This window comes from Tribolium madens, unplaced genomic scaffold (assembly GCF_015345945.1).
Source record: "Tribolium madens isolate multiple individuals breed KSU strain unplaced genomic scaffold, Tmad_KSU_1.1 Scaffold_3;HRSCAF=73;Tcas5.2_LG2, whole genome shotgun sequence".
Classification (NCBI taxonomy): domain Eukaryota; kingdom Metazoa; phylum Arthropoda; class Insecta; order Coleoptera; family Tenebrionidae; genus Tribolium; species Tribolium madens.
The window spans coordinates 749,825-763,996 of record NW_025401006.1 but is presented as its reverse complement, the minus strand read 5'-3'; the positions used below and the strand labels follow the sequence as shown (position 1 = coordinate 763,996).

The following is a 14,172-nucleotide window of genomic DNA, read 5'->3' as shown; positions in this document are numbered from 1 at the left end:
AATGCGTATTTTTACAAAACTCTAATTGAACACATTAATAGGTGGCAGCGGCCGGTTTATTACAATAATAAATAAATAACTAAAACTACATCTTTTGTTTCTCGGTAGTTTAATGACGATTTGTATCAAATTTCACATCTTGAAATTGAAAACAAGACAATTACTGTTTGTACACCCAAAAATGACTAATTTGATACAATGATGACTCACAAAGAGACTAATTTATTTTTACCCTCATAATTGTCGCTTTTTCAACGGAAAAATGATGATTTTTAAAGCAACATCACAAACAAGTTTTTAGATATTCTTCAAGATTAATTTTGTGTTAACAGAGAAACAAATGAGGATTGTACAAAAAAAAACTATGTAACACACACTCATGTCTCTCTTTAAAGGAATTTCTGCATAATTTTACATATTAAAAAGAACTTTTAATGACAGTTACGGCAGTACAGCACGTTTGAATTTGGTGTCAATTACACTGAGTAGAAACATTAATTTGCTCATGACAGAGTTATTTTAATTAATTCCTAGATGACACAATATATATTCGGGTCTACTGAATTAAAACATTAATTTTATAACAACATAATTTAATTAAAAATTAATATCAATTTTTGCTCAATATGTGTAGCTTGTTTGTATTTTCTAATAAAAGAAAAACAACATAATTTTAACATAAAATTATGACACTTGTGTTATTTGTTTATGGTGGCTATTGTTATAAAGATTATTTTCATAAAAAAAAACTAAAAATAATTATGACACCAGCATCTAATTAATGAAGCCGGATGAAACGCGAAATTATAAGAATTAAATGCAAGAGGTGCTATTTATTGTATTTATGACTAATAAAAAAAGATAAATATTAATTGATTTTACCTTTGTTGGTCATCTTCGTTTGGGGCCGCCAGCTTAGTTGAGCTTTCACGCAAAATACCGGAACAAGGAAAAATCACAGATTGTTTATTTTTTTCGTTTTAAGTCCTCCTACGCAACTGTTAGAAGAAGTTATTAGAGGTCAGAGAACAGACAGTAGGACAATGTATTGGGTTCGAAACGTGGATTGGAACTAATCTCTCCAGCGACAGGTGAAGTTCGATCGAACCGGGGCCACAACCATGAATAATCCACTGAAATAAACTGAATGAAACAAAGTAATTAATTTATAATTGCAAAATGAGTTTGGATCTGCAACATTTTCACGACCGTTCCGAGAAAGAATAATTAGGTAATTACGTCTCAACTCGGTAAATGTTAGTCAAATGCGAATTATTTCATTGTTAATGAACGTCCTTCTCAGCGAACAGCTGATCTTGATTTGCCCTCAGGCATCAATTTTCTGTAATTTAATGACACATTATGAATTCTGATAAACTCGTTTTAGTTTCACAATAATTTTGTATTTCGTGATTCATCGAGTGTCTTCACCTAATCACCTGGCATTTTACCCAAAAAATTAGAAATAATTAGTGCCAACTCAACGAACTGTTTCATGTTGCATTTGTGGTTTTAGCACAAAATTTCGCCCATCATCTAATGATGTACGCGTATTTCCTTTCCCTTTTTTAGATGAGCAACGATGCTATTTTTAGAAGTGCTTCCAATTAAGTTCCAAATAAGTTCACTTCCAGAATTTTTTTTCTTGATTGTGGAGGCAAAAGTTTAATTAAAGAAATGCTTTTTCAATACTATCTAAATAATTTAGTACCGAAAAGTAGAAAAAGCACCAACAAACATTTGAAAATGAACGATTTTGATTTGTGGTTTCAGCCTTTAAAAGTCTGAAATCTCGGTTGACCTCCAATCTCTTGTGTTCAAAATATTAAACCTAATTAACTATCTATTACAATAACGGTTATTGTTTCCCGTGTTTTTAAAAGTCTATGAACGCTGTAATTGCAAATCTAAATATAAATTATGTCTTGGAGTAAGTTTTAAAATTAGCTTTCTTGATATCTTATCACCGAGGGTTATCCAAGACGTTGAACTTCGACACTGATTGTAAAGTACATGTTTATTAACAAATCATGTTCAAAATTAGACGGACGTATTAACGTTATAGTTCCAAAATGGACAGCCTAAAAGTATTAATTTTTTTACTATTACTAGTTTTAGTGAATTGTGATTGTGGACGAAATCAAACAATCGTCAAGTTAAATGTGACAGTGTTTCAAGACATTGATAGTGCTGGTGAAAATATAACAATTCAGAGCCCTTTTGAGTATAAAAAAGACATTTTTCATTTACTGATCGTTAACGAAACTTTACCAGAAGTGTGTCAAAATTTTTTCCTAGTCCAAAACGAATTATCCATTTTGCAAATTGTTAACAGCAGCGTGCAAACGATTCATGAAGGTGCTTTCAACGTAACACCAACTTTAGCTCTAATAAGAATCGTCCAAAACCAAATCAATACAATTCGAAAAAACATATTCAACAATATTAAAGTCAAGGAAATTGATTTATCCCAAAATCTGATATCAGCAATTGAAACGGAAGCCTTTGATAACAACACATATTTAGAAATTGTGAAACTGAATAACAACCAAATTAAAGAAATCAACCCAAATTGGTTTTTAAACAGCCCCAAAGTGTATAAATTAAGTGCTGTTTATAATGACATTAAAGCCATTCCAGCGGAAGCTTTTAAAAATATGGATCAAAAAAGACCTTTGAAATTGAGATTTTCTTCAAATAGGATAACAGAAATTAATCCTGATGCTTTCAACAGTCACCATTCCATTCAATTATTGAGGATCAATGGAAACAAACTGTCCACTCTCCCGGAAAATATTTTCATAAACCGGACTATTCAAAATCTACAAGTAAACACGAACCAACTGCAGTGTTTTCCAGACGCTATGTTCCAAAGTGGATTAACTAAATTAACTTTTGTAGACAATATATCATTCGAGTGTTCCTGTTTGAAGAAAGTTCGGAAGTACGCCGAAGACAACAAATTGGAAGTTTGGTACCCTTCGATAATTTGTGAAGACCGAAGCAGAGAAGTGAATATTGTTTTCAATTATAATAAAACATATGACATACCCTTACTACCACCAACTGTTGACGTCGATGTATACGTCAAGCCTGATCAACTAACGTAAATACTTCCAAAGATAAGTCGTTCGTAGAAGAGGATTTGAACATTTGTACATTTATTAATAAATGATTCTAGAATAAATTTACTTTTGTTATTATCAAACAAGTAAATTACACGTTCTTGATATTTATTCTTTGCTGCCGGCGGCGGCGTTTACAACAAATGCTAAGAAAAGGTCAGCAGGTTGCAAAAATTACATAAAATACGAAATTTGGTAAAAGGATAATCGTGTTACAATAGTTTTTATGAATAAAGTAACCTTTATTTATTTTTTATACGACTTTCACGATTCATTTTATCTAGCTATTTTTGATAAAAAAAGAGCGAATGTTAATAATAACTATAATAAGATAAGGACTAAAAAGTTCTTTAATCAGTTGATTTAATATGACATAAAAAAGAAGAAATTTTATTATTGTGAAAGCTTGTGCATATTTGGACATAGGTAAGTAGTGGAAAACTGCATTCTAAATAGAATACCCCATTGTTGGCATAAGTTTGTCTACATTAGGTAATTAGTAATAAATAAATACCTTTTCTTATCGCCTACATTACGTAAATGTTTAAATGGACCTGCTAAAGTAAAAAATGTACAGATAGAAAACAGTTCAAGAGTAAATTTTTCTTCTTCGATTCCGAATTTAAAATTATTTTTGTCTTTAGTCTAAATGTGAATAAATTGAAAAATTGACAATTACATAGGTATGTAATTATTTTTCCGAAAGTTAAAAAATGTTTCTCTCTAGTTGTTTTTTCTTGTTACTTTTTTGGATTTTTGTTATTGTAAGTCTAAATTTTTTTGTCCATTATAATTTTAAAGTTATAGGATTAGACTTAAGTAAAGTAAATTATAAATTTTTGTCAACGTATTAAAATTATAATAAAGACCACAAATATTGTTAAACATAGATACAATAACCTGCAGCAAAAAACATGTAAAATATATTTTTAAAGAAATAAATAAAGTCAAAGTGCAAAATATAAACTCCCATAATTTTGAAATTTTTAAAAATATAATTTTTGAAACATTTTTTCATGTTGCTCGTATCTTGGCATTTTTCTCTGGGGCGCGAGTTTTGAAACACTCTGTATAATAATAAATAAAATATATTAAAAAAAAACTTGATAATGCGGAATATATCAAAGCACAAACAATACATCATACATCATATTTTATTTTAAACTTGTCGGAAAACTTGTCTTTAATGTGCAAAAAACCGCAACTTATCTTACCTCGTGCTGTTGCTAATCCACATATTAACCACAGAAACCGGCATTGCTTTGTAATGGAAACAATACATTTGATGTAAAAGATTGTTAAAATCATTTCTATTTCAAAACGTGATCTAAATTGAACGTAATAATTGTCATTTAGTATTCACTCAGTGTAAAATATAATTGTGATTATAGATAATTACAAATTCCGTGAACGGCGAAAGGAAGTCATCCACGAAAAAATTGCGTCAAGGATTGAAATATACCTGGATTAAAAAAAAGTCTGAGATATCAACGGACGCAAGTCGCATTCCCACAGTACTTAATAGGAGTGAAGTCACACACCGACGACCTTTCAATCTAATAAAACAATTAAGTGAATTTTTCATTTATTAAAGCGCACATTGCTTCACAGATAATCTAGTAGACACAAATGATAAATTATGGAACATGTATTTACCTGGTAAATGGCCCGATAATGGGAGGTGTCAGATCTGTCATGGGGACATGAGGCCTCCTTCCTCTCCCAAGCCCAAGGAAAATCAACTTGATGAATAATTAGCTTGATCCGAGCATCTTAAATGGACCGACTTCATGTTTAATCTAGAATTAATAATACGTACATGCTTTTACCACACGTTTTATTAAATCTTATGGCACAGTAAGATTGCAGTTCTTTGACCTCTGTCTATTTGAATAGGGTGTGGTTTAGAACAATACATTTCTAATTGGTTTCTTCAGATCCCACTGATTTTATTTTAATAATAATTCATTTACTTCTGTTTCGTCTGGAAATTAGTTAAATGAACATTGTCAGATTTCACACAGTTTCTTGAAAAAAATGTAATCTCTTGAAGCGCTTTGTTAAAATAGTCGAAATTCGTATTATGTTCTAGCGTCGTTCATATTTCAGATCACAATTACAATAAACGGGAAAAATAGTCTCTTTTTGCATTTTTTTTTTAATTTATATATTATACATTTTTAATAGTTGTTGCATTTTAACAAAATAAATATTAGAAACTACAATAATAAAAATTATTACTGCACAAATTTTAAAAAATTATCAATCTGAAAATGCAGTTTTTCAACTGTTTAACATTTTCTATCAAGCACTTTATTATAATGTAAAGAAATATAATTTTTTTTTGATTTAACTTTTATAAATTTGCACAATCCTAAAAAAGTATTGCAATACTGTTTTTCTACTCCCACATCTAAACCACGGATTATCGTATATGTTTTCATGACGCTAAGTGAGTGTCTTGACAAACCGTGATTAATATGCGTACTAGTTATGTTGCTAATAGCAACTGTCGTATTAGTCACGAGCTGAAGTTAGCTTTCTGTCATTTAACTTTTAATTGTAATTTAACTTTTAATTTAAGTAAATCTTTTGTGGTAGTCGCAAAAAAAGTATAGTATGTAACACGTGCATAAACTTCTGTAGACATTCGATTTATTAAACACTCGCTCGCTCCACTGCGCTTCGCTCGTGCCTAATAAAACTCACGTCTATGGTGGCGTTTATAGCACTAGTTACATAATATATTTACTCTTTTTTATAAAAAACATAATGTCATAAAATAAATCTCTTTTAATCTAAGTAGTAAATAAATTGTTATTTCTATAAGGTTTTAATAATTATATTCTTTTAATTTTCGGCAAATAGACAAAATTATTAACATTGAAGAAGCAAAAAAAAAATTGTACCAACTTTTTTAAATTCATGCAGCTTTACGTATATGTATTTATAATTTTCTTGTCTAACTTTGTTTTTAATGTATTTCTTTTAATAAATAAGACAAAGCACTTTGTTTAAAAATTTAAAATTTTGAATTTAAAAAATTAAAATAAACAGCTAATTGTGTAAATAAAAGAACATGTAAGAAATGATGCGGCAGTAGGTATAATCATTTTACAAAAAAAAAGAAAATGTCAATTATGTGTTATAAATTTACAATTTAATGTGCCCATTATTATTTTTTGCGATAATTTAAAAACACAACTCTGTAAAAATTGTCACAAATCGCCTACAATGCGCGTCCAACGCTATAGAAAGTGTGCTCGATACATTCTTAATATGGACCTGCGAATTTTAATAATCTACCTACACTAAAACGTAATCAGTTATGTATTTTAGTAGGTGCAAGACTTTGTACTAGGTAGTAAAATAGTAGCTAGAGGTTTTGGAATTTCAATATAGAAACTACATAATAAAAAACACTATTAACAACAATTTTGATTACTATTTTTTTGTTTAAAGTATTGTTCAAATAATGACTAAAATATAAACAGTAAAAAAATAAATTTTGCAAAGTAAACAACGCTTACCTAAAGTCAATTAATCATGTTTAACAACAAACTCCGTTTAAAATATTTACGTTGTTCGAAAGAAAAATCGCATTTGGTTTACATGACGAGTAATAACTTACGACACAAGTATTAAAACTGATAAGTAATTAAGATGAATTAAATTTTAACTTACCTGACAAGCAACAACAGAAACTAATAATTTAAATTAATCACTTCATTCACAGGTAAGATGAAAGGAGAAGTCTTACAAAAAACAATAATAAATATGAGTCATCTTTATAAATACACCGCTACTTATAAACCTTATTACAAACTTTTTCTATCCCTCACAAACTAGACAAAACAATAATCGTTTTTAAGAAGTCGTTGTAAAACTGCACTTATTATTATTATTTCTAATCTATGCTTATGTTTTCTTAAAACTTGTTAAATTTTAGATTTTGGTTTACGACTACTGTGGTAAGTTTAAGTAAGTGGGCGCCATCTGTTAATTGTGAGAGTTACTGCACAGAACACCGACTAAATTGTGATCTGTAATCGAAATGTTTTTCATTGAAGATATCGCCACTGTCAGTTTCAGAAAGTAAATTTTATTTTCTGATTCCACTATCTTATTCATGTGAATAAACTCTTAAGTAAAATTTTTTTTTCAACTAAATAGGTTTTTTGTTACAGTAAGAAATGGTGGAGGTGCCGGGAGACCCCAATCATACCATTAGATAATCCAAATTAAAGGAATTATTTGCCTGTTCAATTATGAAAATGTTGTATTTTAAAACTTTAAAATTAGAAAAAAATTACATTCAATTGAGTAAAACTTTAAGGGCAAGGGGCGAAACTTTTGAACCACTAAACGCGCTGTCGACGAATCCAAAATATGATTATTACCAAGTTTATGTAAACAAATTATGTTGTTAAAATTTTGACCTAATTTTAAAAGAATTCTGTCAAGGTTAACTCTAAAACAATAGTTTAACGTCTCCAAGTACCATTTTGTTCAACCCTAAAAACCTGCGGTAAATTAAGTTAGAACACCTTTTATTTTTTTTACAACTTTTAGAACTATTGATGTTGATGCCAATTCTAGTACCTCTGAACATGTTTTGTTGTATTAAATTGGTTAGTCCAATAAATGCAGTTCCTAATTTAAGTTATTAACTTTTTTATGTTAGAAACAATAAACATCAATGATTAACGTCATTATCGCCTGACATATAGGGACGACTATAATTTGGTAATATCGCTTTTTTTATAGCCGCTTATGTATTTGTATTTTCAGACACTATTAACACAATTTTATTTTTTTTTCTTGAAAGTGAGACCTCTTTCAAGGAAAGATTTTCGCTTATAGCATTTTTTGTTAGAGATTAACAATTTGATGTAATTTAGCATTTTTTATGTCCACCTACTAAATTCTCTGTATTTTAAATTTCTTTAGAATCCGTTGGCAAATAATGGAGATATTAGATCTGAAAGGTAGAGCACTCTGTATACAGTTCTGAACAATTGATTCGACATTTAAAGAACAGTGTATCTATAATTATTCACTTTTCAAAAAATGGGAATTGCGAAAAGCATTGCTTTAAAACTCTTTTTTTTACATAATATTATGTTTTCATTATCATGCTGGTAAATAACAGAGAAGGTCAACAAAAAAATTATAACTAAAATCGATTAAAAAAGTATAAATGTTTGATTGTTTGCAAATTAGCAAAACTGGTAATATATTAAAAAAATAATTCTCTATTGTTATTTTAAAATTAGCAACTGACTTTTCATTAAAATTAATTTAAATAAGTATCTACCTATTTGTGTATTTCTTTAAAGGAAGGTTATTTTGTTTAGAAAATACAAAATATTTAAACATTTTATATATGTCTGTTTCTTCACGTAATCGTTGTCGTGGATAATGTTATAATGAGTTGTTTTCACCTAAGTGTATGTGTTTCTATCTAATATAATATTCTTTATAAAAGTATATTACATATTACATAAAACAATGCTTTCTCTAGTTTCGAAATCTGAAACTTGTTTTTTTTTTATACCAAAGACAGTAGATGAAAAGGCTTTAGCTCGAACATTTTGAATATACATGGAGAGTGTTTTAAGATTTACATGTCGAAATACATACATTATTCGAATTCGATTAGTCTATCGATTTGAGCAATAAAAAATTAATGTTAAGAGAACATAAAAACACAAAAACATAGTAAATGTAACCTGCAACTGCAGCAACCGGAAATTGAGTAGATGTATCCGGTTTTTGTGATTACCAGTTTAAAAGGTATATTGTGGCAAGTAACTGTTCTAAATTTTATAATATTTGGTCAAATAGTTTCGAAGTTATTACAAAAAAAATCTAACATATCCCAATTCCAAGAGTTGCAAAATTCTTACCAGTACCTAAAGGTAGGACACAAGTGATTATTTAAATTAACTTAGGGCATTTTTGAGGTTCAAATATTGCTTCATATTTATGAATAACCCTATATGTATAATCTAAATATAATTATTTAAGTACGGTTTACAAAATAAATGTAAAAACAAATCCGAATTAAAATACTGAATTACTGAAATAAGTTCTCATTAACTAAAAGTTAAATCGGTTCGTTTAAAAATCAGACAAATTCAGCTTCAATAAGCTTCAGAGATGTTAATCTAATCTCGCAAACTTTTGCATTTTCAGCGGAGGTGGAGCTTGATAATACGAAGGGTGGAGTTATAGGTTACAGGGGTGACGTTTATTAGGGATGCTGAGCTTTATACCGCTTATATCTTAACTTGTCATTTATCACACATCACTGTCACCGTAGATACAAGTTTACTCAAACATATCCATTAACACTATTTAAATATTTTTATATTAAAGTGATTAAATACAGTTGCGTCTAATTTAAATTGCACTTAATCAAAGTAAACTAATTTTTGGAATGTTTTTAAAATGTGAAAGTGAATTTTAATGGACTCAAGCATGCAAGAGCATAAATCGTTTCTGATAAGAGACCTTTTAGGAGATGTATTAAGTTCCAATGAAGGTAATTACTTTTCCATCAAGCAATAAATTAATTTTATTGATGAGCTACTGTTTGATGTCTCTGAGTGTGAATAGTGACTAATTATGTAATGAAGACGTAATCACCGTTTTCTTGACCTTAAACTGAAGATGTACTATTAGCATGCAGATATTTAATTTTTTTCTTATACCGGATCAAATTTAAAAGGTGAAGGCAAAGGTTAACTCAGTGTTTCCTAATATGTAAAAAGATGACATCAACTGAGCGTAAAAGAACAAAAATGCAGGATTACTTTCATTTTTGTTAAAAGCAACAATAGTTACAGAGGAATTTAGTTTTTACATTTTCAATAAAATTGTGTTTTTTATTTCAGCAAGTGAACAACTTGTCTAAATTCTGAAATAACAAAAACGGAAACACTACACTTCTTAAGTAAAATATGTTTAGGCAATATAATAGTTACTTAGTATACAATACCATAAAGAATTTTTTTATCTACGAGTGAAAAGGTTTAGTTTACGAGTGACGAAATCACGAGTGGACTTTTTTCAAGAGTAGATAAACAATCTTTATCGTAAAATATTTCGTTTTATTTTGTACTCACCTATCAAAATTTCTTGAATCTAAACAGTAGATAAAAATTACTTTATTTCACTAGATGATAAAAGACTACTTTAACTACTGACATTAGTTGCTAAAGCACTAATTAACACTGAGTACAAAATAAAATTAGGAGATATTTTCTTAGTATCCTTTTTTTAGTTCAAAATTCAGTAAAATTTAGTAAAACCGGGCATAAGATTAACTGAAACATTTTAAATGCTTACAAAATAGTTGAAGATTTTTTTTTTAAGCATTACATAAAAAATAAATACAGTAAGAAATATAATTCCTGATATTTTAATGATGAAAATAAAAAAATTTGTAAATTTGCATATACATAGTTACTATTTATCGTCATTTTATGACTTCGAGTATAAAAATGTATACCTACTTAGTAATAATGGAATAGTACTTGATGTGGAAAAAGTTAAAAATAAATCTCCATTTTGTTGTACTTGTCCATGAAATGTTGATACTTGATTCCGTCGAAAATGGTATTATAGGACACAGGATAAATAAAACTATTAAATTCCTCGCGGCGATTCTTTATTTTATCATCTTCAGGCGAAGAATTCTTGTTGGTTAAACACGGGAAACATGGCACAGTCAAGGAAGAACCGAGATTCAAATCAAATTTAAACTCTGAATACTATACAGGCTGCGCCAAAACTCGCGCCCCAGAGAAAAATGCCATGTCAGGAAAGATACCAGGAACATAAAAAAAATGTGAAAAAACTCTATCTACAAAAAAGTTATGAGTGTTTAAATTTTGCACTTTGACTCTATTTCTTGGAAAAATATTTTTCCATTTTTTTTGCTACAGGCTATTAGAAGAGAAAACAAAGAAGTTGTATCCAAAATTGTAACTATGTTTAATATGATTTGTGGCTTTTATTGGCAAAATTTTTGTACCTTTACTAAATAATTATAAAAAACATATACAGGATCATCAGTATCATTAAATAATAGACATAAAAAATGTCAAATGTCAAAAAATAATTGTGTCAAAATTTTTTGACAGATAGAATGTTTTAAACATTTTTTCCATGTTTCTGCTATCTTATCTTACTTGAAATTTTTCTCTGAGACGCGACTTCTGACACCCTGTATTTCGGTAACTAAGAAACTTTTATTATTTTTTTTTGACTATAAGTTATTAATTGGCATAACCTGACCTACCCTTAAATTATGCGTAAAAGTTAAGACTCATCTTATATACCTTTTAAAAAATATGACAATAAAGAAAAATAATTTTTGCTCAATTAGACGCTATTCGATTGCTTACTACGTCTGTTTCCAAGACAGTAAGTTGTATTTACTCGTTGCTATCCCAAACTCGTCGGTAAGTATTTTTGTTTATTGTTGTTAACGACAAACTCGTCGATAAGCATTCAAAGCTGTCGCCAAAGTATTTAAAAATACTAACAAAAATCAATCGCACAAAAAATGTCATAAGCATCACGAACGGTTAGGATTTACCCATCTTCGTTTCGCTCCTCCTCCAAACAATTGTCTTCGATCGGTAAAATGTCCTTACCGTTCTTGATGCTTAATATATCGAGAAACCAAGATAATTTGTAATCGAGTCATCTTTGGATCCAAAAACGTCTGTTTTTGAACTAACTGCACATAAAACGTCAAATAAAATGATAAGTTGAAAGGTAAAACGACAGAATGGGCTAGAATTAGTCACCGACGTACTTGTATAACAATAGGACCGTTTTTTTAAGGTAAATTATAAATTTAGTTATAAAATAATCGTCTTTTTAATAATGCCATTTTACTTTTTGGCTTTACTTTGCTTATATTTGATATTTCACAGACATACGTTTTCAAATCTAAAGATGACTCGATTACAAATTATCTTGATTTGTCGATACTATTAAGTCAGTCTCAATGCTCAAAAATTATTTTCGTTAATTGATTTTATAAGTAAAGAACTAAAGTGTAAGAAAACAAATGAGAATTAAAAGGAAAAAAAATTGAAACAGATATCAAAGATACACTTTTTGAAGTGAAATAAGTCACAAATGAATATGTTTTGTATAAAATGAAAATGATGTAAAAGTAACTTTATCTCAAAAAAATATTTTTAGAGTGAATGCATTTTTTTTAATTTTAATTAAAACCATTCAGTATCAGTAGAATTTATTGTACCTATGTACTTTTTTTATTGAATAAATAGGATGTAATTTAAATTGTTAGTGAATTTGTATAAAAATTGTGTAAATCATTGTCAAAACAGTAGATTTTCCAGTGAAAAAAGGAGGATGTCCAACTTATCCTTTTTTTTCAAGTTACACAGTGAAGTTTAAATAAAATATTGTTGGCTATTGGAAACAATTATGCAGTTTACATTCTGGTAAACTTATCGAAAGGCCTTAGTAATAGCGTAGCGCTTTTAAGACCGCCAAATTTGTTCAAAAAAACTGCTACTTGTTTGAATTTTGGATTAAAACTTGAAAATGTTTGAATTATACGTCTTTTTGTTGTAAAATTATCCAAGGTGTTTCCCTTTACTCTTAATGTAATTGATAATTCCTGTTATAATCTAAAATGTTGCAAATGCTGGTGGCCGGATAATTAGTCTTACAATGCGGTGTTAATTCTAATTTAATTGCTTTCATGCAGCAGAATGAATGTTTGAGAGGCACCGGCGAGTGGCTAAGCGACCCCAGGCATTAATTAAGGTCCGATCCTTCACCACTCCACAGCCTCATTTTTACGCAAACCCACGAAGAGATTCTCCAATTAGACCCCTGTTGTCTTATATGCGTTTTGAGCAGTTTATTTCCCTTTTTAATGAATAAACTGCTTTGTATTCCGGTAGTGCTCCCGGCTGATAGAAGAACAAGCCGCACTTAAAGTGTTTCCACTCCTTTGAACAAAACGGGATAAAATCCACCCTTAACTCAAAAATTATCGAGTTATCAAGCTGAAAATTTTCTTCCAGCAGGAACAGAAGATGTCGAAACTTCGGACCATTTGGAGTGCGAAGGCGAGCGAGGGACATACCCTTCGACGGTGGGCGGACCGGAAAATTCCTCGGAGGCGGCAAAGGGACGCAAACCACGCCGAAGACGAACGGCTTTTACTCATGCGCAACTCGCCTATTTAGAGAGAAAATTCCGGTGCCAGAAATACTTATCGGTGGCGGATCGCAGCGATGTTGCCGATGCTCTGAATCTATCGGAAACTCAAGTCAAGACCTGGTATCAAAACCGACGGTAATTTGCCCTTTTTTCCTCTTCATTTTACAATTTTCTTGTAAATAGGACCAAATGGAAAAGACAAAATCAACTCAGATTGGAACAACTGAGACATCAAGCGTCGATGGAAAAAGATCTACTAAGTACAGGAAGTCTGCGAGGGGCAGGTGGAGATCCTACTCCTTGCTGCCAACCTGCTGTTATTCCCCGGTATGGAGCACAATCACCTTGCAGTTTTTTGACCACGGCGGCAGCTGCAATCTTTCATAATGTTACATACGTTCACGGATGTCAACTTTAGTTGTAAACGTAAACATTTATTTACACACATTTATCAATAGTAGAAGTATGTGATTAATGATTATTACACTTTTAAAAAGCAGTTTTTGTATCTTTTAATGACAAATTTATCTAAGATAGGAAAGTTTTAATAATCTTGTTTTTAATTTGTTTGATGTTAACATGTTATTTATAGTTGTATCAGTAATTATGACTTGTGTATATAAACATTAATTTGTATAATGTATAAATGCAGTAAATATAATTTATATTTTATATCTTAATTAATTTATTCAGAACCTTTACATTAAAACAACGATTCCACGAATTCTCAAGTGTTTAGAAGAAAGTAATGTAATAAATTAAACAAAAATTTCAACATTCACATGACACAAATGACCCTTTACTTTATATAAAAGTAAAACACAAG

General features: G+C 29.6%; 2 protein-coding genes across 3 annotated transcripts in view; one reads left to right on the top strand and one right to left on the bottom strand.

Moving 5' to 3' along the window:
* LOC123007273 overlaps positions 1-6,941 on the bottom strand; it is a 33,724-nt gene extending 26,783 nt beyond the window's left edge. Inside the window, exons 1-2 of one of the 2 annotated variants that reach the window (XM_044402474.1) lie at positions 6,810-6,941; positions 4,782-4,924 (exon numbers count right to left, since the gene is read on the bottom strand). In XM_044402474.1, the coding sequence (XP_044258409.1) occupies positions 4,782-4,822 (41 nt within the window). In that variant the 5' untranslated portion in view covers positions 4,823-4,924; positions 6,810-6,941. Of the gene's footprint in view, positions 1-882; positions 1,078-4,781; positions 4,925-6,809 lie in introns of those variants that run through there. The other variant, XM_044402475.1, reaches the window with a different exon arrangement.
* Positions 6,942-9,547: 2,606 nt separating this feature from the next.
* Positions 9,548-13,782, top strand: LOC123007846 (barH-like 2 homeobox protein). Its single transcript, XM_044403327.1, has 3 exons — positions 9,548-9,672; positions 13,208-13,481; positions 13,530-13,782. The coding sequence occupies exons 1-3, from the start codon at positions 9,597-9,599 to the stop codon at positions 13,762-13,764; spliced, it is 585 nt and encodes a 194-aa protein (XP_044259262.1). The 5' UTR covers positions 9,548-9,596; the 3' UTR covers positions 13,765-13,782.
* Positions 13,783-14,172: the final 390 nt, after the last annotated feature.